Below are 25,054 nucleotides of genomic sequence, written 5' to 3' on the forward strand. Positions count from 1 at the left end.
AGGTTATGGGATATGCATGTTTCTGATCATGTCTGAGCACACAAATGTTGAATGAAATTTGAAAGTGAGCAAACCACTTTTTTTTTTTAACTCTGTGCTTGCTCTGACCGTTTAATGGCAAATATCTGTTCTGTACAACCCCCACCAAAGATCTCTCATTGCTACATACATGTACCCTTTTAAATGTAGGTGGAATTAATACATTGTCACAGGGACATGACAGCGATTATTTTCAGACAGTACAGCACTCAACAACAATACTACAGAATGCTTGGCAGTATCTGCTCTTATTCAGGCTGCAAGCTTTCAGCAAGGCAATAAAGCTTAAATGAATTATTTGTACATTAACCAGGTTAACTAACCTGTGTGTATTTTGTTCATCTTTACATCCATTGAAAAGAGGTGTCAGAAAGTTTGCTGGTTATTAGAAATTGTTATTAGAAATGAATTTAGATGTCATGCTAGGAAAAACAGGTATTCCCATAAATGTGTATTAATATCTTCCATTTTCTACAGCACTCAAGACTAACCCCTCAGCATGCCCTGTCAGTGTCGGCAGTATTTAATGTTAAAGCACTCCAGTGGTTCCCAATGTATCTCACTCTATCAGGTTGTCCAGTATCAGGCCTCCAGTAGTATCACATTCAAAACGCAGGTTTTCAGGCTCTCTAAATAAACAGCTTTCAGTCATGTACAAATTACACATTGTACCAATGCTAATTTATAACCTGAATTTAAGCACCTCTGACTACACAGCTGAAATAAATTATATCCATTTTCAAAATGTCATTTGAAAATCCGGCCTTTAATAAGGAACAGCCTGACTTCATTTTTATTTTCATTGTTTCATTTGTTATATGTGTTCATATCCTCCTGTTTCCTTATTTATTTGTTTGTTTTTGCTATCCAGAATGACACGTTTCTGAAGACCTGCATCGGCCAAATGAGAGAAAGGCCCCGGTTTATTCTTGCACAGAATATTAGTCAGTCTGCACCGCAGCTGAAATGTTGATCGGTTTCTCGTATTTGCTTCTAGCTGATATAAATGAAGCCATTTGGGCTTTTGCAGGCATTAATGATGGCAAAGAAACATTTCAGCTTCATCAAGAAATGAGGCTTTAAAAAACTCATGAATAGGATATGATACATGCAGGAAATGAAATGATGAAAATTTAAAACATAAACGTAAATAACGTAATTTAAAATGTCATGGAGGGGGACATAAGCCCATGGATTTTATTTGGTCTGGTGTTCCTTAAGGAGGCCTCTGCACTTTTTGTTCAGGGCGGGAAAGGTATCGGACAGCTCTGGGGGGATAGTTTACACCCTGCCACTTTAAAATGGGCACTCCTTAACACAAGGTGATGCAATGCAATGGTGATAAAACAGCTTAATATACAAACCCACGCCTGTGTGGCAGCTGGGGGCTTGTGTGTCCCACGTGCCACGTGGTGCAAGACCGGCAGTGATTCATAATGCTACCATGCTTGCATTGAGCGTGACAGAAACGTTGGACAATAATTTCATCGGGTTGGTGGCCAGCACAGTGGCTGCGCCCATTTTAAAATGGCAGGGCTCTACCGTTGACCCCACACTGAGTTTCTCTTCCAACGTTGTGCGGTGGAGTGCTGGCAGTCGCACGGTGAACATCTCTGGGAATCACTGAGACAAGAGTGTGCCTCCCCAGCAGCCGGGGCTCGAGTTAACGCTGCCTCTCCCTCTCTCGCTTCTCTCCAACAGAGCCTGAAGGAGGGGCTGACAGTGCAAGAGCGCCTGAAACTGTTTGAGGCAAGAGACTCGAAGAAGATCTGACCTGACACCCGACATGCCACAGTGGTCATACTGTACTCGACCAAGCTGGGCTGTGGGCGGCGCGGACAGAATTCACAAAACCTTTCGCGATTTATTTCGGATAAATGTATGACGTGTGAAAACCAGCAGCCGAGGAAAAGCGCTAGAAATCCAATTAGTCATTTGTCATTTTTGAGGAGCACAACCGTAAAGTCAATTATGTCCAATCCCTCCTGTCGTTTCACTATAAATTGCCGTACAACTCGTACTTATTTTACTACTTCTTTGGAAATGAGGACACTGTGCATTGAATATGTGGGGTTTTTTTCACCACCTTGTGTACATTGTGCTAAGAACAATTATATAGTTCTGAAACTCAACGTGCAGCCATTAAAAGTTAAAAATAAAGGCTTATTGCATTCAGATGTGCTCTATAATTCTAAAAACAAAATTAAGTAGGCAATTAAAAGATTTGAGAAGTTGTGGAAGTATTTTGTGACAACCATATATATTTTGCGCTGTAATTTCACATAGTTAAACTGATAACAAGGGTGCTGGGAAGAATTTTAAATATTTAGTACACAAGTATGTGTATTTTGGAAGTAGTGGCAATATTGCAGTTAACTATTCATTTTGGATTGGGAAGATAGGAGAGTGAATAATCTGTTCCCTGGTTGTCATTTTAGCAGAGCAGAGATAATGTTGTATCCATGCTCTCACACACATCACCAGTGTGGAAGATGCTTCCTTTCAAATTAAGGTTTCCTTCTGCAGTACACAGATATTTCCACTTACCACACGAGGATTGCAGTTCCTTGATTAAAAAGCAGTCCTTCATTTTCCTTTTTTTTTTCTTTCAGGGAATATTTTGACAATTTCAAAAATGACAAGATTTCCAAATATGCCTCTCTCACCAGAACATATCACAGATGCTGAGATATATGTCCTTTTTTGTCCTTGAAACCTAGGAATACCATCTTTAGGATGTCTTTTTCCCCATTTTTTATTGATTTAATATTTAATATCCACACATTTTTATCTCTAGCAGACGAAAGAAGCCAAGTACCCACTTTACACTGACACAAGAAATATTTTGAGAAGTAAGGATGTCTCAGTATTCCCTAAAAGCATTTTCCTATGTTCCAGAAACTTTTGAAAACATTTAATTTCCTTAAAAGCCATTTTCCAACTTACTTAAAAAACACGTTGAAGAATAAAACAAATTATCACAGTACTGTGTAGAAGGATGGTAGTGAACATAGTAGAAATTTTTTAAGTGACCTACAGTATACACCTATGGTGAGCACCTTTTAACTTCTACACAGAGGAATTGAAGCAGAATTATTTTTGCAGTCTCAGCTGTCCAAAAAAGCTGTGTATTAACATAGGCGGCTTCAAATGTCTTTATTTTGCCTTTTTTTATTGCAGGGTTACAAATACACTGTTAGACCAAAAATAAAGTCGAGTAAAATTTAGGCCTGTCCCCAAGAAATGATTTAACATATTAAGATTTGTTCAAACATATTAAAAGAGTAATCTGATCATTACAAGTAGGTGAATAGATCAAATGATTAATAATTGCTACGGTAGAATGTTTAAAAATGAATTTAAAAATAAATGTGATAATATTAACACTGATAATACTAAAAAGTAGTTCTACAAAATAATGTCTGGTGAACTCCATTCTAAATAAAGCTGCTCACCGCGGAAGAAATCGCTGGAAGAAATTGTGAAAATCAAAAGGATGATTTCCCTTTTGTTTTATTCTGATTGTACTCTCTCTGCAGTGTCGCTGGAACACAACATTACTGAGGTGAGGTGCAATCGGGTTGAACCAAAACGGTATTAACGTGATTGAAACTAGAGCGGCCGATGTCCCTTTGTGAAGCTGGCCTTGTTCCTGGGTAGCAGAGCCGCTGAGATTTGTGTTCCCACCCCCTCTCGTGACAGGCTGAATGAGCATCAACAGTGATCCCGCCGATGGCAAGGCTGTGTTTCTGAACACTTTGTGTTGTCTAGGCTGCGGCTCAGCTACATGAGTCTCTTGGCTTCTTGGTTATGAGATGTTTTGTCTCGCTTTCAAGCTGAAAAAAACAACTGTATAGTATTCAAAGCACGCCATGTAAATATTTGTTACACAGAATTTAGTTTTTGTGATTTTATCCGTTTTAAATCTATATCCTTGCTACTAGCACTATAAATATCTATATATTTTTTAGTTTGACTGTACACACACGTTATTGGGAATAAACTGAAGAGTCTCCAGCCCTCAATGATGCTCGGTTTCAAAGGTCAAACTCTGTTCCCGGATGTTTTTGCTTTGCGATTCGCACCGCAGAACCCCTGCATTGAGATCTTTTGTCAAGGATGGAGTTAAAGAAATACAAATTCAAAAAGAAATCTCATCCTCTTTAAAGGTAAATCAAGTTAATGAATACATTTATAAAAGGTTAGGGCTCTGCACGCAGAAATGAAAGGCTGCGGGTTCAAATCTCGAGTGAGGCACAGCTGCTGCACCCCGAGCAAATGAATCTGTGAAATTCCCAGTATGACTGGGTCTACATTTGGGTTGCATTGGATGTACTGTAAATATCAGCCCAATAAAATGATAAATTACATGCACCTGATTTTTAATAAGCTGCTAATATCAATAAGCTGATTAAGTATTTTAAAAGAATAACCGTCTACTACCAAAAGTTAGATTTCTTCCTAAGACCCACTGGAACACTGTAGTTGTAAAAATCCAATTGCGAGGGCAAACCAGGAATCATACAGGCAGACGTTTCCTTTATATGGCAGTGTTTGAGGCTGTGGCAGTGCAGAAAATGAGAATGTTTTGATTCAGAGTATGCAGATTGATCTTATCCCTTCTGGTTATTTTTTAGGCCCCTTATCACAAGCCTTGCTAAACTAGATAACCTGCATCCTTTGAGGTTTTAGGACTGTTTAAAATGTCATGAGCCAACAAACCTGTTATGATGTGCTCTTTACAAGCCTGCTCAATGCAGAATGCAGTTTTGTGTTTGGAATTTGCCTTTATACAATTGAATTTAAGACCTCCTTTGCCATTAGTAAAGTCCGTTTAAAACCCTCCACTGTCTGCATGTTACAGTATATTTAAGTACTGTATGATGTCGGGGAATGGCTAAGATTCATCAGTTTGCATTTCCTGCAAGTGCACACATGGCTGTTTTTCTGTATTAATAATGGGCCGCTGGATCAAAATCATGCATAAATTAAACCTGAATCCCTGAGATGAGGCTCTCTCTTTCTCTAGTTGTTGGTTAATAATCATACATTATTCCACAAACATGGAAGCTTGGCACTATTGAAACAAAAACATCAGAACCTAGAAAAACAAAACTGTTAAAACTTCAGTATTTTGATGCTCAGACCTATTCAGTGCTTCACTCATTTGAACTTTGACCTTTCGGAAACAAAGATTCAAATCATGCAGTCTTTTCATATTAAAGGGTTAATTACACATTTGCGTTACTTATTCGTATTTCTGTACCAATATGTAGATGTTTTTCAGTTATTTGCTTAGGTTCCCATTTGCAAGTTTTTGTTTTTTTCTGTGTTGGATGTAAAGGCAGAACATTTCACTGGAATGGGGAACTTGGTCTGCTGGAATCATTTGGTCAAGTCTGTTACTGCTCAATGATAACCTCTTATTCAGAAGAGTGTTAAATGTATTATTTTTCATCTTGGTGTTTAAAGTGTACTGGCTCCCAAGATACATTTTGAGTTGAGGAAACAATCTGATGTTGGATGTGCCATTCTCACTATAAAAATGGTTCTGTAATAGTCTCATCCTGCCCACTCATTATGTTATTTGATGCCAATTGTTAACTATGATTGGAACATCATACATCACAATATTTATTACTGAACTGTGGCTTTTTATTAGATTCTTGTGGTTTTAGTTGTCATTTTATGTAAATATGAAAACCCTACTTTATATAATCTATATAACAGTAATAAAATATTTTTGCACCATCTGAATGTTTTCGATTGCTTTCAGGTAAAAAGCAGACGCCCATGCCACATTTCTTGGGGAAGTCGGCAACTTATTGTGCAGTATCACAGTATTTTGTTCCAGTCTCTTGATCAAATAAGATGCCTTTAGTATTGCAACTCCAGCCGTATAGTTTATGTAGTTTAAAAAAGGTTAGGGAGTGAAATAGGGAAAACAAATGACTTAAAAGTCATAGCATTATGCTTTATTGTAACTAATGTTTATGTAATTGTATACTGTTTATGTTCAGTTCAAAAGTCTAATTTAAAAATAATTGGCTTAGTCAGATTGCCTGGTGGGTAAATAACAACCACTGGGCTCACAAGCAAAGGCAGGAAAGCGAGATTAATTTTGCCTTTTGGCTACTGCAAACTGTTAGCTGCTTCAAACCCGATCTGTTAATGGCACTTAAACCAAGATCTATCCTTGCAGTAATGACTTTACCACTAAAAGAACAGAAATCCCATGATTTGAAAAGGTGGCAAAAGCAAATGAACATTTCTACTCTCATGATATAACGTGTAACAAAGGTCCGCCCACCTGCTACCACCTGATCATCTGTTAAATTATGGGCTTGGCGATGCACTGGAATCGGGAGTTTCCAGCTTACATTCCAATAATTCTTGTATTGAACTAAACTAGAACAGCTTTTCCGCTTTCGGGCCAGGTCATTTACATTTAACTAACTCTGCCATAATGTTAATGAATCGTGTCAAATTATTTTAGTTCATGTAATCCTTACTCTGGGAGGCACATTACAAAATGGAAAAAGTAAGAAAACGTCAACAATTAAAAATACATTTAGCTCAGTAGTGTACAAGAGACACTTAATTCCAGGAAATATTTGAATTTTATCTTGAGGACACTTCAGGTCATCACACCTTCACAGGTTATGAAATACAGGAGCATTAAGTTAAAAAAACATGATTCTTTACATCATCCCTTGGGTGTTTAACACAAACATTTACAGGATAAAGTTCAAACTCCCCAAGTAATATTTCTAAACGACAGCTCGGGGTTTAAATGTGTTATAATGTTTACATCTGAAATGACTGCTTTACATCGGTGTGAAGTGCACGATTATTATTTCAACTGCCTCCTGTTGTCTGGGAGAAATTCAATCTTTAGATTCTGACGTTTCAATAACTATGTGTAGCATGAGGTACTTTAAACTCCCCCAGCTCATTACTAGATTCTAGAACATTGGATCGGAAAAAAAAGAAGCAAATTAGTAGCACCTTGCGTTTCATAGGTTCTGAAATAACTACATGGGATTGATTTGAACAGAAAGTCCAGTTTTTATTTTTTGTTGTTAACGCAGCAATGGTGCTTCCATCTGAACATTGATAAATAAAACACTGACAAAACCCTTCCTTTTTTTTTCCTCCCCCAGACATTGTATGAAAGCATAAATGAATTAATCAAATGTTTATGTTTTCTTGAGCGATGTCCAGGCTCAATATGTTTTCCTCCATTTTTAAAAATGTCTTCTGAAAAGAACCTGATGTTGTGGGATTTAGTTCTGCTCCCGTGCTGATTAACTGCTTCAGGAGTAACTGGACGTCTTGCTTCCTACATCATCATCCTGTGACCCCATGCTCTGAAAAATACCAATATGATCATAGCATTCTTAGACTTGTGGAACAAATACTGTTTCTTTACTTGTTTATCAGGAATTAGGCCTGTTTGTTAAACATCCGGTAAGTGTGCAGTTAACCCAGAACACTGTTCTCTAAGAATCTTGCCTTTTTTCTCAGCAGTTTAATATTCAACATGATTCAATGACTGCAAGGCTGGTCTTTGTGAATATGTGCTTTTGAGGTCAAATTTAACATCAGCCACTCAAAAAAAATTCTTTACAAAAAGAATGGTGGGTGACCCCCCAACAAGTCTTGGCCAGAAAGTTCAATGCCTAGAAATTTAAAATTTCCATTTCAAACATGTACTGTATGTTGCAAACAGTGATGTAAATTCTCAAAATCAGCTTTTGCTCAAAGTCTTGGTTTTGCTATATTTTACTCTATATCTCTTAAAAGCAGGTATAATCCTTCATGAAGAGGAAGAATCCACATATGCAAAACCCTGGTTTGTCTTTGGCTTTGCCAGAGAAACCATTTTTATCGATTGATGTACTACTATTTATTCTATCCCCAGTAGACAGACAACCTCGCCAGCATGAGATGTAAACCTCTTCATGGTAAAGCATACATTTTGAATGACCACTTTACTGGTAATCTGCACCTAGGAGGAGGCCATTCTGAATTCAAGTGTACACAGTATGGTAAAAAATGTTCATACCTTCTGTACAAACTGAGGGTTAACTGTGATCTCCTGATCCATGGATTTTAGCTTCTCATCCAGTTCTATACACTTCAGCATCTAAAATGAAAACAAGTTACAAGTGTGAAAACTGGCTTTAAAAGTCAGTTACTATCATTCAACTTACTCTGAACGTCACTGACTTACTTGCAGACTTGGCATCATAAAATATGTTGATTTTCAAATAGTGACATTGCTGCAGCCCCTCTTCAAGTTCCCAAATTCAAACAATGTTTTTCCATCGGAAACTAATATGTGGAGTTTCAGGATTGTATACATTAAGATGACCTTGACTGTTCACCACTCAGTTATTCGTACCTCTTGATCAATTTTGTGAAGCATCGCAGGGTTATTGTACTTCTCTGGGTTGTCATGGAAGCTGACCATTCCGTCTTTCTGGTTAATACTGGCATAAATCTCACCATCTTCTATCTGTAAGCACGAGAGCATTTAAATATATATAACACAAACTCACATTTTGCTACACAGGTAACGGACAGTAATAAAGCATGTAAAAAATTATTCTGACTGTGTATTACTGCCCGTATAGTAAAACATTGAGAATCCAATAGTTTAAATTATAAGTGATCCACCTGATCCAACATATACAGCCCAAGTAACTGACATGGTTGTTATAATTATGCTGTCCAACACCTGGCAGAACTTCAGGGAAGCATCCGACCACTGAAATTCTATTTTTCTAGTTCCACTGAAAAAACTAAACAGATTGCAGGACTGACATTCAAAGGATGTCAACAAGCACAAACGCGACTTCTTAACTTCCCATCTTGGGGGAAAAAAAAGCCACACACCCAAAAGACTCTTTTTAAAATCCCACCTACACTTATTATGTTCTTACCATGTGAAGAACGTACTTCTCAGCCTCCTGTGGACCAGACAGTTGTACTCTGCTTGCCATGTCTTGTAAAGACAAGGTCAGAAAAGTCTGCAGGATGACAGGTAGGTACAGCAAGTGAGATTTATTGGGCTTTTTTTACGGCCTCCAGTTTTACATTTTAGTTGAGTTCTGGTTGGCAGAAACGGTGAGTTTCCTGCATGTAAGCCTTGGTTCAGTCTCTTACCTTTGTTAGCCTCTGAATGTTCTTCTTGTACAGGGATGACAGGCACTGTTTGACGAGGCCCATGTTGTTATCTCGTGTAAATGTTTCACCGTGCTTGTTCACGAGGTTCCGAAGCTCGGCTGGATTGTTAGTTGAATACACTTGTGCAAGTTCGTGGTAGGCATTGCTCAGAGGCTAAAAGAAAAAACGTCAGGTGAAGTAATGCCATCCACAAAGGATTTATCTACTCTCTGTCCAAATCCTATCAGTTTTCACACTGAACTCGGAAGAATGACTGTTCAAATAGTCCCATTTTAACATTAATAGGAAATTTATAGGAACTGTCAAATCTTATTTCTTTTTTAAGTGATTGTGTATTGCTATTTGTCCCCTTGAGTGGGGCATTACGGGATTACAATGGGATCCTGCTTAAGATTGTTCATTTTCAAATTACCAGGATCTTCCAGCATTATAAACACTTCTTTCAAGTGACACCAAACTCCCATCTGTTCAAGACTAAAAATATTCATTTTTTAACCTATTTGTGTAACATATTACATTTAAGCCATGTATTAACTTTGCCCATCTTTGAACAGAATCCAGAGCAATATCCTATTTTGTAATGTGGGAACCAAAAACCTTTCCAGAATTATGTATTTATATATATATATTCCCAGTATTTATGTCACGCTTTTCATATCTATATTCTAAATAAGGTTTTACCAATGCATTGTATCATCTTAAGTTACTTTTCTTGATTTGAATTTTATACTTTTTACAACTTATTATGACAGCGTTACTCTTTGCATTACTTCGCCAGTGCTGCGATACAAAGCTTACAAATGTATCTCTTACCTTGATGAACCGACCTACTATCTGTGATGTGTATTTGGGCAGCTGCTGAACTTTGCCATGGAGAATGAGGGAAACCAGAATATACTTTTTGTAAGCCTCCAACATAATGTGACTGACTGCCATGGCCGGAGTGGTTATTGCCTGAACAAAAACACAGGGTAGATGCATGTATACATTACAGCCATGCCATAAATACAATCAGTGCCCTTCTCTACCTTTATCATGCTCATAGACAAATATTTCTGACCTTTTCCCAAGTATACTGTTAGAGCTTTTAAAAAGAAAGAATTAAAACCCTCTGTGAAGACAACATAACATTATGACAGTCAACTTCATTTTTGTATCTAGCCACTCAATATGGCTAACTGCGGGGGAGAAAGTAATCAGAAAAAAAACACAGAACTCCGTCTCTTCACAATGACAATAATAAAGCTATTCTGGGTGCTTGAAGGGGAGTTACCTGTTCATAAAAATAGAGAGCCCTTTCAAAGTTTTTCAGTCCCGTGTAGATCATGCCACCATAATAGTAGTAACATAGAAAGTGTTTTGCGTCATAGGCGCCATTCTCTTTACAGATATCCATCATATCCAGTTCAAGGTATGGAAGGGCAGGCTTGAAACACTTCGCCAACAAGCACAGCTGTGAAGCAAAGAGCACCGGAGGAAAATCACAGGTTAGTGTAGCCTGCGACTCAAATGAGCTCATCACTTTCAACACAAAATCCCTCCAGCTATTGGACCCCATAGGCAACTTCTCTTTCTAATGGTATTTAAATCTAGATATTTTAATTTAAATCGTTAAGATCTGTAGGAGAAATGACTGATCACCTGATAGAATATTTTTTAACACATGCCTCTTCTAGCAATCAGTAGTAGCGAAAAACATGAGTTTCGGTAGTTTCTTTCTTTGGAAGTAGAAACGTTATTACAGTAAACGTATTTGAAAAACAAAAAAAAAAGCACATCATTTGTGAATCTGGTGCAAATTTGTCACACTATAGGAGCTTACCTACCTGACAGAGGTCTGCATGAATTGAGGTAAGCTGGTTTGTGTTCATCTGCATTTTATCTATTGCCTGCTTTAGAATGCCAACTCCCCTTAGTGGCTGTGGTGAAATAAACAGATGAAGTTAGAAATGTAAAATAAAGTTTAAAGTTTCAGTATACTTGGACAACACATGAGAGCAGTAACATTTGGACAGATAATCTCAAATAAATTTGTACTAATGTGATAATATCGAAAAGCGTGAAATACATCCTTTAATACGTGGATTAACAGCCCTGTAAACAGGTTGATCAATTTCAATGTTAATGGAGCCATCTTATTTGTAATATTTTGTATACATCTTCATGGTGTAAAAGTCCTGTTTCTGATTTACCTGTTTCCGTTCTACAAGAGCATTTGTTAACTGATGGCAGAGGCCAGCAACTGTAAGACAAAAAAAAAAGGAACAACGTGGCTCGTACTAGAACAAGATTAGAAGAGTCTGACTAACACTCAATCTAAAGCACATGGAGAGACTTACAAGTGTCTGTTGCATATCTGATGTGCTCTCCATTGCAAGTGCTGATGAAGAGCTGAACCTGCGAGAATAGCGTTTCGAAATCGGGGATGTTTGGCATGGAAAACTTGACAAATCTGCAACACGTAGGGAAAAGAAAAATCACAAAACCAGGAAAACGTGTTTGAAGGCTGTTTCAGCCGCGTTCGCATTGAACCTGTGCCAATTAAAAAGGCTAGCCATCGAATAGATTCTATACCTTAGGTGTGACTGGTTAGGAGTTAGAATGAAAGAAATCCAAAACTGGAATCAATTTCAATTCACATCTTGGGGACCTGTTGAATCCCAAAGGGCTGCTTTCATAGACAGACCCATCTTCATAATATCCTCGGCTTCAGCCAGGGCTCTCAAACTAAGTTCATCAAAGGTCTTGCGTATTATGATTCTTGTTCCAAAATATATAGTGAATTAAACAATTAACCTCATTATTTTCTAAATTAGACATACACAAGATATTTTACTGTCCTTACAGGTATAGTTGCCTAGAAATCAGCTCACAGCCTGGTTAGATGTACTATATTACAATTATGCAGCTAATTGAATAATTAGATCATCTAAGTAACTGTGGAGACGATTGGAACAAAAACTAAAATGCACTAGGCCCTCCTGGAACACTCTTCTATTTGAGACCCTGGTTCTAAACTAACTCACTTAATGCCCAGATAATTATTCCTTTTTGGATTTATTGTCCTATTGGCGTTTAAAGGAAAATCAAACAAAATATTCCCGTCTCTGCGTCATTGTCGAAGTGCAAACTTACAGGACTGCAAGAACACCGAGCGAGTGCTCCTGTATGTCCAGCGCCCCAAGAACTGTGTCTAAATGGGACAGGTTTTTCGCCAGCAGCTCCCCGCTCTTATTAATCAACTCGCACAGTTGTGTCATCTGACCTGAAAAACATCCACGATATTCACCAAGTTACCCTACACAGAAAAGCATGTTTGTGCTCAGTGCACAATTTGGGGTGTTTTGTGTTTGTTGTAAAAATAGGATCAATTTCAGAACTTTAACCTTTGCACCAGTTTTGCTTGCTCTAACATTTTTGTTGGAACTCGAATCAAAATGAAATGCTTACTGGATGCAATTGACAGATCACAATTCTTGAGCTTGGGGACACTGAAAGGACAGAGCCTCTTGCTTTTGAAATAAGTTATCGCACAGTACGTCTGCTCACTTCCAACTACGGTACCGCCTCTTAATATAGAAGCTATGGAATTTTTATGTAGAGAATTTGAGAAAATGTCACTCCGTTTTAAAGCCGTGAATGACTGCATGACTTACTGAAAAGGATAAAACACAGCCTCATCTGCTAATACCAGATTCAAATCAAAATAAGGTACCCATGTCTTCATAGCGGTTTAGTAGCACGGTTAATTAGATTTAAAATCCTGTCTAAATATTACATTCCCTTTTATTGTGATCTTAATCAAACATTGCGGCAGGTGTTGAACATGCTGACAGCTTAACTATCACAACAGCGAAATCACAGAGAACAGGGGACGTGCTGGCTTTATCAAACCCTCTGTTAATCAAACGCAGCAACATTCTCTAGTGACATTTAGAGACACTTTCACGTAAAACCTCTCGAAGACAGAAAGCACAGATCCATTTTTTTCAGACACACACAACAGCCCTCTGGAAATGGGTACATGGCATCTGTTTATATCGCAGGTTTAATGATGACATGCCTACATGTACAGACTTGAAACTGGTAAATTAGTTTTACTGGGTTGTCAATGGTTGTGATGGACAGGTTACCATTTACATAAACCTAGTAACCGGGTAATAGAGTATTTACTGGTCGCCTCATCATCTTAAGTATTAAGAAACGTAAGATTTGTAGTGCTGCTCCTTAGCTGCGTTACAGGTACTGTATGTTATGACATTAACCAGCATGAGGCCTGCACACATTTATCACCGGAAGTAACCCCCCACCGGGTAAGCGACAGGGCAAGCAACCAATCACAGCAGCTCTTTCGACAGCTAATCCAATAAAAGCCCACTTGGGAGGAACTACCTGTCGACATACGGTTAGAAACATTTTCTCAAGGAAAAAGGGGAACAAAACTGCCTTTTCATGTTTTATCGTTAAGCGTCTATCTTCGCTTTAATGCACCCGTTCAAAACACAGCTTTGCCAAGAGCTGAAAACGGAGAGGACTGCAAGACTCGCGTAAAAGCTAGACTTGTTTACATGATAAAGCATTTAAAAAAAAATGCAGGCTCCGTGCTGCAACTGAAGAATTAATAATTACTAGCAGCTTCTGGGGGGTGGGAGACCAGCCGCTGTACCTACCCTGAGCCGAAAGCTGCCGAACATTATTCACGAACTGCTCCAGAGCTGAAGCCATCCTTGCCTTCTGCCGTTTTCGGGGTTGTCGTTCTCAATCTGTTCTCATTCAAATGTCAGGAGTAGCCCAGCGTGAGGGGGCCCACAGAGCCGCCACTGACGGGAAATATCGCGAGATGCTCGAGGACTGCCGCCGCTGCCGGGATTTCAGGGCACGAGCCGCCCGCGCCCCTTAAAGCTACAGGCGCCGGCGCGCTCCGTCTCCAACGGTCGCTCCCCTCCAGCCTTCCCACCCGACCGTTTTCGTTAGAACTTTTGTTTTTAAGTCTTTGCGTTAGAATGCAGTGACGGTTGAGCAGCACCACGAATGCTCTTGAAATCTGGGAAGTCAGATCTCCCAAAATAAAGAATAGTTTATTTCCTTTACAGACGAACTTTTTCAAAAGCTTAAACTCGCTTATCTTGAAAGTCTTTACAGGTCCATGGTGGCGAAAATCATGTTGTCCTGGGAATTTTGTTTTTTAGTTAGCTGGGGAATACTACTGAAGGTTCCCAGAGGTTGTGTGTGTGTGTGTTTTAATTGCTAGAATAACATTTCTTATCGGTTGCAAAGCACGACAATCCAGAAAGGGCTGGGGAGATGCTAACTTTGAGCTTATAATGGGTAAATGCCCTGTTTGACCTCTATAGCTGCATTGAATAAATGTTCAAAAATATACAACATGGGCACATCTATAGCTTAGTTTTTAATTTTTTTTATTTAAACCTCAGAAATACAAAAAAAGGAGACAAGATATTAAAACGGATACAGAAATAGACACTTCGCAGCCAGAGGAATTCACAATCATAAAAGCTGAACAATTAAGCTTTTTTACATATTTCCATTATATGTCTTCTTTTACTACCCGGGATATTATGGCGTGTTTTATTTTATTTTTTTCTTCGGCCACGTTTTCCTTTAAGAGTGAAAGGAGGCCAAAAAAAAATGGGAAGGATAGCACTACCGGGTTATAGGTGGGGTTTGTTTTTCCAAAAAGGGAGCGATCTGCGGCAGGACTGGTTTGCAGTCCGGGGTGTGTGGGCGGTATGGCGTGGTGCTACTGCGGGCTAGGCTCTTTGAAATAGTTGCTTAGCTACCAGAGAGAAATTACACTGTTGTGAAGAAGGCCACATGTGCGGAGAGGGGAGCTACAGTATGTTTGAGAAGGGCACGGACTGGCAATGGGGGACTAGCCGAGATTAACTCCATTTTGCCCACTTGAAGTACTTGTACGAATTAACACCCCTTGAAGACATGCTAGCGGGGCTGGCAGAGGTCCCGGAGGCAGGTGTAAAACGCTGGGTTGCGCATAAGAAAAAAGACCGACACCTGTTTATGCCCTTCTATAATTTTTAGGTTTTCGGTTTTTAAGTTTTAGGTATACCCCCCAATTTAAATGCAACTCAATTTTGTTTGCAGGGACAGGGTGTTGCAGTTGTGGGGTTTGCTTGTTGGCTCAAGGTGGACCTTTGGACATTCTTGTCGCTGCCCCTTACATATATAATTAAGAACATGATTTTATTGCCTCGAATTTTACCCTTGCGAAAGGTGGAAAATGTTCTGAAACCTACGCAGCTCAGGTGGCTTGCTGGTCCTGCAGAAAAGATGCCGGTTTCCTTTCGTAAGAGGCTGCGTGTTTTAGTGGATATGGATGGAGTCATTGCAGACTTCGAAGGAGGGTTTTTAAAGAAATTCAGGGCCAGGTATCCTAACGAGCCTTACATTACTTTAGAGGATCGCAGGGGATTTTGGGTCTCAACCCAGTACGGACACCTGAGGAGCGATCTCTGCGTAAGTGTGAATAAGTGCACGTTTTGTAACGTATTTCCAAACCATTTCGTATCTTTACGAACACGTCGTTACGCTTGCAGCAGGAGGAAAATATGTGGAGTATATTTTCATAAAATAAAAAAATATTTTGAGCGTGTGTATGAGACGCCTGAGGCAGTTTCAGCCTGGCAGTCGGAGCTAAAATAGGTACTGGGTAAGTGAAATTTCAGCAGGCTAAGAAATCCGAAACTTTGTTCAAAGAATTTCCTGCAGGTGACGAAATGCACTGGTGAACTCACGCCTGGTGTTTCTGCAATGCTTTTTAGTCGAAATTCATTACTGTTGACTTTACTTCGCCTAAAAAGTCTCCTTAGAAAAATGTCTTGTGTAAAAAATGTCTCTTAGATCTTTCAGGGCGAAATAGAAAAAAGACCACGCTTAAGCATTCCTTTAAGCAAAGTGTGAAGTATTTCAGAAGTAATTAAGAAAGGGTTTTACATAAGACACAGGTGTGCGATTACATGTCACCTGCATGGGTAATTTGAGTTTCAACACATTACGTGATAAATTTGAGATCTTAGTTCTAATCTTCCATTTAATGTCGTTTTGCTGTATGCTGTACAACGGGAATCTCCAGACCCTGGTCCCGGAGAACACCAGTCCAGTTCATTTTACAGATCGGCAGTTTCTAAAGAGTAATTAACAAGTGTTATCCACAGTGATCAATTTAAAAAGTATTCTGCTAAATTGAGATATCTGGGCTTTGAGGATTGAAAGAGTATTTGGACCGCAGCCCAAAATAATCACTAAATTACCTAATTTAATAAATCACCTGCGTAATTTAAATAGTTGTATGCCAAAGTTTTTGATCAAATTGCATGTTTCAACCCCTGCAGGGTACAAACTTAAACATGACACATTTCCACACATTTTAATGCACAATTACTCTTATTTGCTTACTTTAACAGGTTGAAAAAAAAATAAAACGGTGAATGTGGCATGTGCAAAAGTTTGATTCTTTAATACTTTTTTTAAGGCCAGAAAACTTGATGGATGCGTTAGGCCTTAAATGAAGCCAGGTGAATACAATCCCAGAGTTAATCCTCTGACCCTTCTAACCTCTCAGGATGCTGTGCCTACTCTTAACAACCAAGCTCCCTAAGCAGCTGACTAAGGACTTTTAACCTTTGCGTACAACTGTATCTTTCAATTGCTAGTTTGATGGCTACCTAGGAACCTTGCTGGACTAGAGCACTTCAGGATCAGGGTTGGTACATCTTACTGTACAGGTATTGCTTCTGCTATGATCTTCATCTCCATGGTATCTTTTTAATCAAGATTATATTTGAACAAAAATAGTTGCATATTAATGGTAAAATGTGAAAATACAGCAGTAATAGGAATCCCTTCTACCCATCTTGGTGATGGGGGGGGGGAAACTATACTTACTGTACAAAGACCACTGCACCAAATCTGATGACTTGTCATATTGACCTGTTTCGGCAGCTAATTCCCAGAAAAAATCAGAAGTTGTCCTTTGTGATAATCAAGAGACTTTCGCTTTAGAGCTCTGCCAACAGTATTAATCTAGCCTGTCTTCTCAGTGCTAATAATGGAGTTGCTCTGCTATTTCCTAAGTAATAGCAGAGGTCTCTGTTATGAAGAAAACACAGCTACACAGATCCTCAATATAAAAGATCAGGAACATTTTAATTGATAACAGAAGTCATTATTATACTTCTATGACAGAACAGCTGACTTGTCAGTCTCTGATTTGATACTAAAATGATATTAACAGCACCAGGAATGTCCTGTTAATATCCGTCCATCACTATCATTATTAGTAAACAGATGTAGCGTCTGTGAAAGGGGGTAGGTCCATTAATGATATGTTTCATTTAGAATGAAAAAAATCAAGACATGGTAAATGTGATTTTTAGCGAAAGTGAGCAGATAATACAGATTAGCCTTGTCTATCCAGGGTCATCGTTTTAGTTTTTCTTATGGAGAAAAAGGTGTGTTTTTAAATACAGATCCTGACTCTTGCATGACATTTGATGTTTTATACCTCAGTGTACCTAGCACTTGAAAGGTGTACAGAGTTAACGGACATGCTGTAGCAACAATTAACAATCTTCAATGTTGTCTCGGTGGGAGTTTAAATTAGTGTCATTTGATGCAACCGAAACAATGAATAAACCAGTTTGGAATCTGATTTCTCTTTTAAGCCTTGTACATCAATAGTTTTCTAGGCCTGAAACATTTATTTCACAGCAATAATGATTGTTTTTGAGACATCCTAGGAATTTCCTAGGTTTTTAATCATTAATGTTTTGATTTTTTAAAAAGTCAACTCCTGAGATGTCGTACTGCGTTTCACAGGGTTTCCTGTATACTGCCAGCCACATTTAGCAAATTGACATTGAGTTGACCTCATTGTTTGCAGGAGAAGGCTATCAGCATATGGGAAACTAAGAACTTCTTTATAGACCTGGAGCCCCTTCCCGGTGCTGTGGTAGCTGTGAAGGAGATGTCCAAGCTTGAAAAGTAAGTCTTTTTTTAATGATGTTTTTGATCCCAATACATAAATCCACTGAAAATCAAAAGAAAGGATCACTTGTCCTTGCTACAGATTTATTAAGTTATCATCAGGAAAGAATTTTTGTTTCTTGCAGCAGGTACACTGAAACTTACAGTACTATGAAAGTCAGGTCTGCTACAGGCTAGTAGCATGTGTGGTCTCTGTTTGAAGCCCTGCAAACTGTAAAATGGTGAAGCATGTTTTTCATTAAGTTGCAGGTGTTGTCTTTTGGAACTCTGTCCCTTTCCTCTTGTACACCCTAGGCATGCATTTGCCTTTACACTGGTCATTACATGGAGCGAAGTGTGCTACCCAAAGCCCCAATGAGTGGCTCCACCAGTTAGGTACCTTGCCCAAGTGTGGGTTGGGTTGAGAGTTGTGATCCTGGCGGTCCAAGTCAATTCCAGTCTTTTCCTGTATGCCCTGATTGTTCCTTGTTGCATTTTTTGAGACGGCGACATTAATTGTCATGACGTAAGCAGTGTTTCTGAGCCAAAAAAGTCTGTTCCAGGACAGCTGACATCCAACTTATAAACAGTGGTTCTCTTTCTTGTTGCTGAATTAATTTTAACACATAGAGTGATGACAGATGTTTCATTTCTTATACATTGTATATTTTACTCTTTTTTCAGCACAGATGTTTTTATTTGCACCAGTCCAATTAACAATTACAACTACTGTCCTTATGAAAAGGTACGTTTAGCCTTGTATGCATTGCATCTTTAGTACTATCAAGCATGCTCATTCTTTATTTTTTCAGCCCAAAAGTTACTGTAAATCTTCCTTTTTAGGTGCATTATTGTAAGCCACACAAAATAAGAATCTGCTAACGCCTTGTTAATTGCATTATTGGTGTATACAAGATTAGCCATTATATCTATTCAGTGTTATAACATTTTTTTATATTTGCTTTATTTATATATGCTTTATTGTAGTCTTTATGATAGTTGTAGTTGCACAAAAAGGAGATGAACTAGTACTCAAATGTTTAATAATGTTAATTCACATTCAACTTAATTTGTTGGCTGGAACATTCTGTTCGAGTAGAATTGCACGACCATGCACATACTCTGTTAAGATGGATAACTTCTTTTCCTTCAGTATGCCTGGATAGAGAAACATCTAGGATGCGAGTTTCTGGAGAAGGTCATACTAACAAGAGATAAAACGGTGGTGTGCGCAGATCTTCTCATAGACGACAAGCCAGATATCTCAGGTAAACTGAAAAGAAAACAAACAAACTTGGTTTTTGAAAAGCCGGGAAACTTAACATGAATGGATGTCTCCTGCGGTTTTGATTACCGCAATCTTTGGTTCAGATGTGCAGACCCTTAAACCTGATTATTTCCTTTTGCATCTAAAACCTTGTGCAAATAGCCATCTTAGAGCCTGTGGAGTTTCTCTGTTGCTGTATCCCACAATATTTTCCATTCTACACCGCAGAACAGCCACTTTGTTTGGATAAACATTGCGAATCTGGCTGTTTGCCTTCAAACAATAATGCCCTCATGCAGGTAGAATGTGTTCTTTCCTACAGTACCTACACTGTTCTGGTGTATTAAAGAAACGCACAGAAATATGTCATTAAAAACTTGTTTTAATGTTTCTGTTCCTCTTTAACTAGCAGTGCGTTTTTATCTGAAATCAATTTTTCAGGTGTTGCAATTTTGTTCCTTGGGTTTCCAACTAGATGAAGCTCGTTAAATGGACACAAATATTTTATAGTGGATTAACTCAGAACTCTAAATAATCCGCTCATACAATAAAACAGGGCTCCTTTTTCAATGTATCACTTAGCCAGTCAAAAGATGAGGGGATTGTTCTGAAAAGCAAGCACTTCACAGCCTATGTCAGTGAGAAATCACTCAGCTTGTTTCACCAACCGCTACAGACTGAAAGTGAACTACAGTCTTTAAAGGTTCTTGCCAGTACATTAAAAAAAAATCTACAATGTACAGAATATGTGAAATATTTTTGGAACAGTCTCCCAGTCCTTCATGGATTTTGTTGTCGTGTAAACCTTAATTTTCCCATATATAGCCATGACAGTACTAATGCCTGTTACATTACTCAGGCAGGGCGAAGTGTAAAGGAGCTCCCTGCGAGTTGATAGTTTCAAGTGACCTTTGATGGTCTTGAGTTTCCCGGTCTGCTTGGCCCGAAGGTGGCGAAACGTCTGTCTGAAACTGTCGCCCGCACAGGCGCCGAGCCCCACCCCACCTGGGAGCACGTCCTGTTCACGGCCTGCCACAACGAGCACCTGCCGGCCTGCTGCTCGCAGAAGAGGCTCCGCTCCTGGGAGGACGACTGGAGAGCCCTGCTGGACAGCAAGCGGCAGTGAGAAATCGCGCGGGGGTGACGTCCGCTGCAGACGCACAAGAGCCTTTCTTTTAGCTCCCGGTTTTTTTAACTGATAACATTGTATTTTAAATTTGATCTTCACTGCCTACAACCTCCGTGAAAGAGAATAACAAACAGCTGCACTCCAGATGTTGCTAGAACCCTAATCCAAAATTGACAGTGACAGTCTGTGTATTAATGGTCATTTCAAAGACTGGTGGTGTAGATTTCTCAAGGGCACAAATGTCCTGGCAGTGGACTTTTTTGGTTTTAGGTTAGTATTATTAGTGTGCTGTTTAATGTTCCTCTCTCCAGATACCAGTATAATGTTCTGTGTGCTTTGTACATGGGTTTAAGGTTTTTGGTACAATTTAAAATTCTTAAGCTCATAAGCTTCCGAACTATATAGAACCGTGGACATCAGTGGATTTTCTCCATATAATGTGCGGTTGCTCATTTTTTTCAGGAAATTTTAGATTTTAGATTTCGGAAATCTGCTAAAACTCTACCATGCAACAATTTTTTTTCACACTTTTGTTTGATCAGCATTGTCCTATATTTGTGTGCCCTCCCCATTACAGATTTCACAGGTTGTTTCTGTACATCTCAGCCCACAGTACCGACTCCTGTAATGCCCGGGCAGAGTGAGGCATGTTCCTCCGAGCCCTCCCCTTCGGTGTCTTCACACGAGTCCGAAGTTACAGGAGGTGCTGCTTGGCCGGCAGCTGAGACCCTTGTCACAGCCTGATCCCATCCTTTTCAATTTGGGACAGCGATATGCGTGTTTTTCCTCGCTCAGCTCTCGGGTTCGAACCCTGCAGCTGCACACAGGGATGAATGAGAAGGTGTAGGCTGATTATCCAGACACGCCCACCTTTCTGCCATTCGTCATTTAACAATGATGCTGATTGGAGGAGAAACGCATCCCTCACTGGCAGCACTGTATGTGCCTGGGAGGCCACCAGGGGTGCTGTGTCACCAAGAGCCAAGAGAGACCTAGCTGACTAATCCTGCTCCACCTGCCTCTCCTGCAGTTTCCAGAATCCTGGTTGCAGTTGACTAGTAACCAGTCTCGAACCCGCGATAATACAGCTAAGCCTGCACTCAAGTTTTTTTTTTTTCCATTTGAGCCACTGAGGAGGTCCCCGAGTTGGCTTTTTAATTCTGAAAAAAGCCGCACGAGTGGTTTGAAACCCTAGAGAAATGGTTGCGTAAATTGCTTTCTCTCACTACAGGAATAAATTCCCGATAGGAACCGGAAGCTGAAGGTGATTTTGTCGAAACCATTGGGCTGCTTTTTGTCCTCTTATTGTCTGCATATCTGGAAAGAAGGGATCTTGAAGTGAACAAGGTGAAAAACTGCATTTCAACAAGCAGTGGACAGAATTGCTGCTTTTCTAAGAAAAAAAGAAACATCTTGCTAGAATACTGTGTGTATCTGTAGGGGTTTTCAAAGAACTACCTCATCTTGACTTTTAAGGGTGATTCGTATCGGGTTTTCAGTTATTTAGGGAACATGGTGGTTGGTGCTTTGGCTCTAAGCCATATTTTAGCAAGAGAAGCCTTTGAAATGAGGTGACTTGTGCCCTTGATTTTTGATTATCTAGTTTATTGTTCACTGTGCATTTGTTTAAACCCTTGCAGTATCACACTTGTTAATCAAGAGCAAAACTGGACAAATTAATTGAGTTTGTTTGCTGGTATTGCTTTAAACTCATCTGACTGAAGCGGACAGAGTGGCTAACAGAATCTGCAAATCTGGGCTCAGCTTGAACCTTTGGTCTACATTGCTTTTAGGTTTTGACCAAAACTGTACCGTTTTGAGCCTGTGCTGTTAAGTGCACTAAACTTGCATACAATGTGGATGTTCTATGTAAACCTAAATACTTTGATTGGAAATAACTAGGTAATTTAGCAAAGATGACATTTGACACTTCGGTACATGTGATATTTTGTGAAATACTTTTAGAAAAATATCATTTGCTAGAGTATAAATAAATGAAACATTAAAAGTAGTAATAAACCTTTAATATCTTTTTTTACTGTTTTACTATGGACTTCTAATTTTGTCTATAGATGCATTTGGTTTTAAAATGTTAATTTCAAGTTATCTCTATTGGATAATATTAAAAGCAATGAAGATTTCAACCAGCTGTTACATGACATTTTATATTCTACACAACAGTGTGGATAAAAGTTAAGTTCACTTAAATGTTTTAGTATTGTATTAGCTCCTTTGTTTCAATTCCCTCAATCGTCTTGCGTGACATTCACAACAGTTGTCACTGTAACAAATCTCTTTGTGCGGATGGTGTGTGATTTTGATAAGAAAAAACTGAGAAATGAAAAATCTGGCAGTCATCTTTACTTCCCTTTAATAAAAGGGACTTCCAGACCCATAGCCCATGGGTTTTTAAATTCATACTAGCGAGGCCAGCGAACACAATAAAGACACAGGATTAACAAAATTCTAAACAAGACCCCTGACTGAATGAATGATTTGTTTTCCATTAGAGAGAAATCTTCCCAACCTAGTGGTCTAATTTGAAAGGTCGCAGGTGTGTTGAAAGAAAAGATGCCCTTTTATTACATTTAAATTTAATGTTTCGCTTGTGGCAGCTCTTCATAAAAGCATTAGGTTTGTGTTTTACAGCAAAGCGTACTGAGGTGGCAGTCCGTGTAAAATCAGAACTTTTTTGTTTTGTGTTTTTCCCCCTTGTTTCTTATCTGCCTTTACTCAACACTCAAAGTACTTTACCATCTGCACCCACTTGCTGGAATTGCCCAGTTATTGTGTTTAAAAGATACTTTATAAAACTGCCACAAGGTTATGTAATGACCTTAAACAAGTTGGCCATAAATATTGGAATTTCACATCGTTTAATTTCATGTACAGTACTAAAACATGATCCTTCTTTGGTCATTGTCCTTCCAGTTATTCTAAACTAGGAGTTGTACTTGGTCCTGAAAGAGAACCGTTTTAACAGAGGAGTGTGTTAATTAGGGCCCTATCGGTGATAATGAATTGGTCCCTTTGGCTTCGTCTGCATTTATTTACACTGCTTGTTTTATTACATTTGATTATTCCCTTGTGGACCAACAGGGTGGGTGTGTGGGCGAGAGTCTGCCCAGCACTCTCTCTCAGGTATCGGGTATTTCAATAGGTTTGCTGTTAAGTGATTTATCAGACATTGTGCATCATAGTTTTTAAAGAAGAATGTTGCACAGAAATCACACAGCTTTCACGTTAATGTACCATTCTTTGTGGTTGCACTAGAATGCATGGTTTTCAGTTAATCAGACAGTTGAAGAGAGAAACACAAAGACCTACTGATTGTCACAGAATTAGATACCGTCCATGTTGTTGTGCCCTGTTTCGTACACAGACACTTGTAACTCCAATTTCTTTGTCTGGTTGATTTATCATCAAGATTATTATTAACATGGCAATAATCGAGGCTTTGCGGTGAATGTATTGTACGCATGTAAGATTTATTTTTACATGGTTGGAATGCTATTGATGTTTCTTGTCATACACCATTTATTCATCTTCTGAACCATTTTTAAACCTGTGTAATGCTGTGCCAAAAGTCAGACGACTTCCAACACATCTGCATGTTCCTCTTTTTACATAGGGCATCCATAGACAAGTGTGGGTCTCAGAAATAGCTTGCTTTTCTTTTCTTCCATATTGTTTTGGTTGATTTGGTAAGCAAGTCTTTGGACACTTTCATGTGCCTGAGGTCTTGATTCTTCTGTTTGATCTATTCTAGCCAATGTGAAGTGAAGTCGATGCAATTTATGAACTTATCTTAACTCCAGATTAGCTTGGAGTTTCCCAGAATGGGATGTATGATTCTGGAAAAGAAACGTGACTAGGATCAATCCGGGAGAAACATCATCACCAGAATTTCATGTAGATCCCTAAGTGAATGTTAAACCTTGAGCATGCTGAAAGTTTAAAACGAATGCTTATAGTTTGTGGTCTCAAAGGGGAAATGTTATTTGGACCTGTGCAATGTTAGACACTTAAAATATTTTACAATGGAGTAGCAGAGGGATGTTTTATTTTTGGTGCTTTAAGAACATATATATTGTAAAAATTAAATAATTAAACATATATAATAAAGAAGGCCACAAATCAATGGTGTTTGGACTCTTATTAAAGTTAAAAGATTTTTTTTTACTACACAGGAAAAACCTTCCTACCCATGGTTTATATAAAAGTACTCTCAGAAAATGAATTATACAGTATTTTTAGAAAGAGCCATTCCTGCTATGAGGCCAATGTATAAATCCAGCATATTCGCTCTTGCCAACATAAGAGAGGCTACGAAGAAGAAGAGAAATTTGGTAATTAGCTAATTGATCCAATGATCTCGTCCAGCTGTACTCTGAAAGAAGATGGGGTATCTGCTTGAACAACGT

General features: G+C 38.8%; 3 protein-coding genes across 4 annotated transcripts in view; 2 read left to right on the forward strand and 1 right to left on the reverse strand.

Moving 5' to 3' along the window:
- Positions 1-2,214, forward strand: part of mpripa (myosin phosphatase Rho interacting protein a) — a 167,242-nt gene extending 165,028 nt beyond the window's left edge. The window contains exon 25 of the mRNA XM_088936349.1: positions 1,741-2,214. Within this exon, the coding sequence (XP_088792475.1) occupies positions 1,741-1,812 (72 nt within the window). The 3' untranslated portion in view covers positions 1,813-2,214. The remainder of the gene's footprint in view (positions 1-1,740) is intronic.
- Positions 2,215-6,643: 4,429 nt separating this feature from the next.
- On the reverse strand, positions 6,644-14,056 carry cops3 (COP9 signalosome subunit 3). The gene is made up of 12 exons (XM_088936347.1): positions 13,902-14,056; positions 12,367-12,496; positions 11,571-11,683; positions 11,424-11,473; positions 11,058-11,150; positions 10,505-10,684; positions 10,045-10,185; positions 9,211-9,384; positions 8,988-9,074; positions 8,447-8,560; positions 8,108-8,188; positions 6,644-7,409 (listed from the first exon to the last, which is right to left on the reverse strand). Exons 1-12 carry the CDS (start codon positions 13,954-13,956, stop codon positions 7,356-7,358), a joined length of 1,272 nt encoding a protein of 423 aa, XP_088792473.1. The 5' UTR covers positions 13,957-14,056; the 3' UTR covers positions 6,644-7,355.
- Positions 14,057-15,324: 1,268 nt separating this feature from the next.
- On the forward strand, positions 15,325-24,771 carry nt5m (5',3'-nucleotidase, mitochondrial). 2 transcript variants are annotated; one of them, XM_088937033.1, is made up of 6 exons: positions 15,325-15,726; positions 18,152-18,252; positions 18,919-18,979; positions 19,388-19,502; positions 20,488-20,623; positions 21,862-22,644. In XM_088937033.1, the coding sequence occupies exons 1-6, from the start codon at positions 15,448-15,450 to the stop codon at positions 21,890-21,892; spliced, it is 723 nt and encodes a 240-aa protein (XP_088793159.1). In that variant the 5' UTR covers positions 15,325-15,447; the 3' UTR covers positions 21,893-22,644. The 2 variants fall into 2 exon arrangements, with proteins under 2 accessions (XP_088793159.1, XP_088793160.1); XM_088937034.1 differs by having other exon boundaries at positions 20,488-24,771.
- Positions 24,772-25,054: the final 283 nt, after the last annotated feature.

This window comes from Atractosteus spatula, chromosome 18 (genome assembly GCF_055471065.1).
Source record: "Atractosteus spatula isolate fAtrSpa1 chromosome 18, fAtrSpa1.hap1, whole genome shotgun sequence".
Taxonomy (NCBI): Eukaryota; Metazoa; Chordata; class Actinopteri; order Semionotiformes; family Lepisosteidae; genus Atractosteus; species Atractosteus spatula.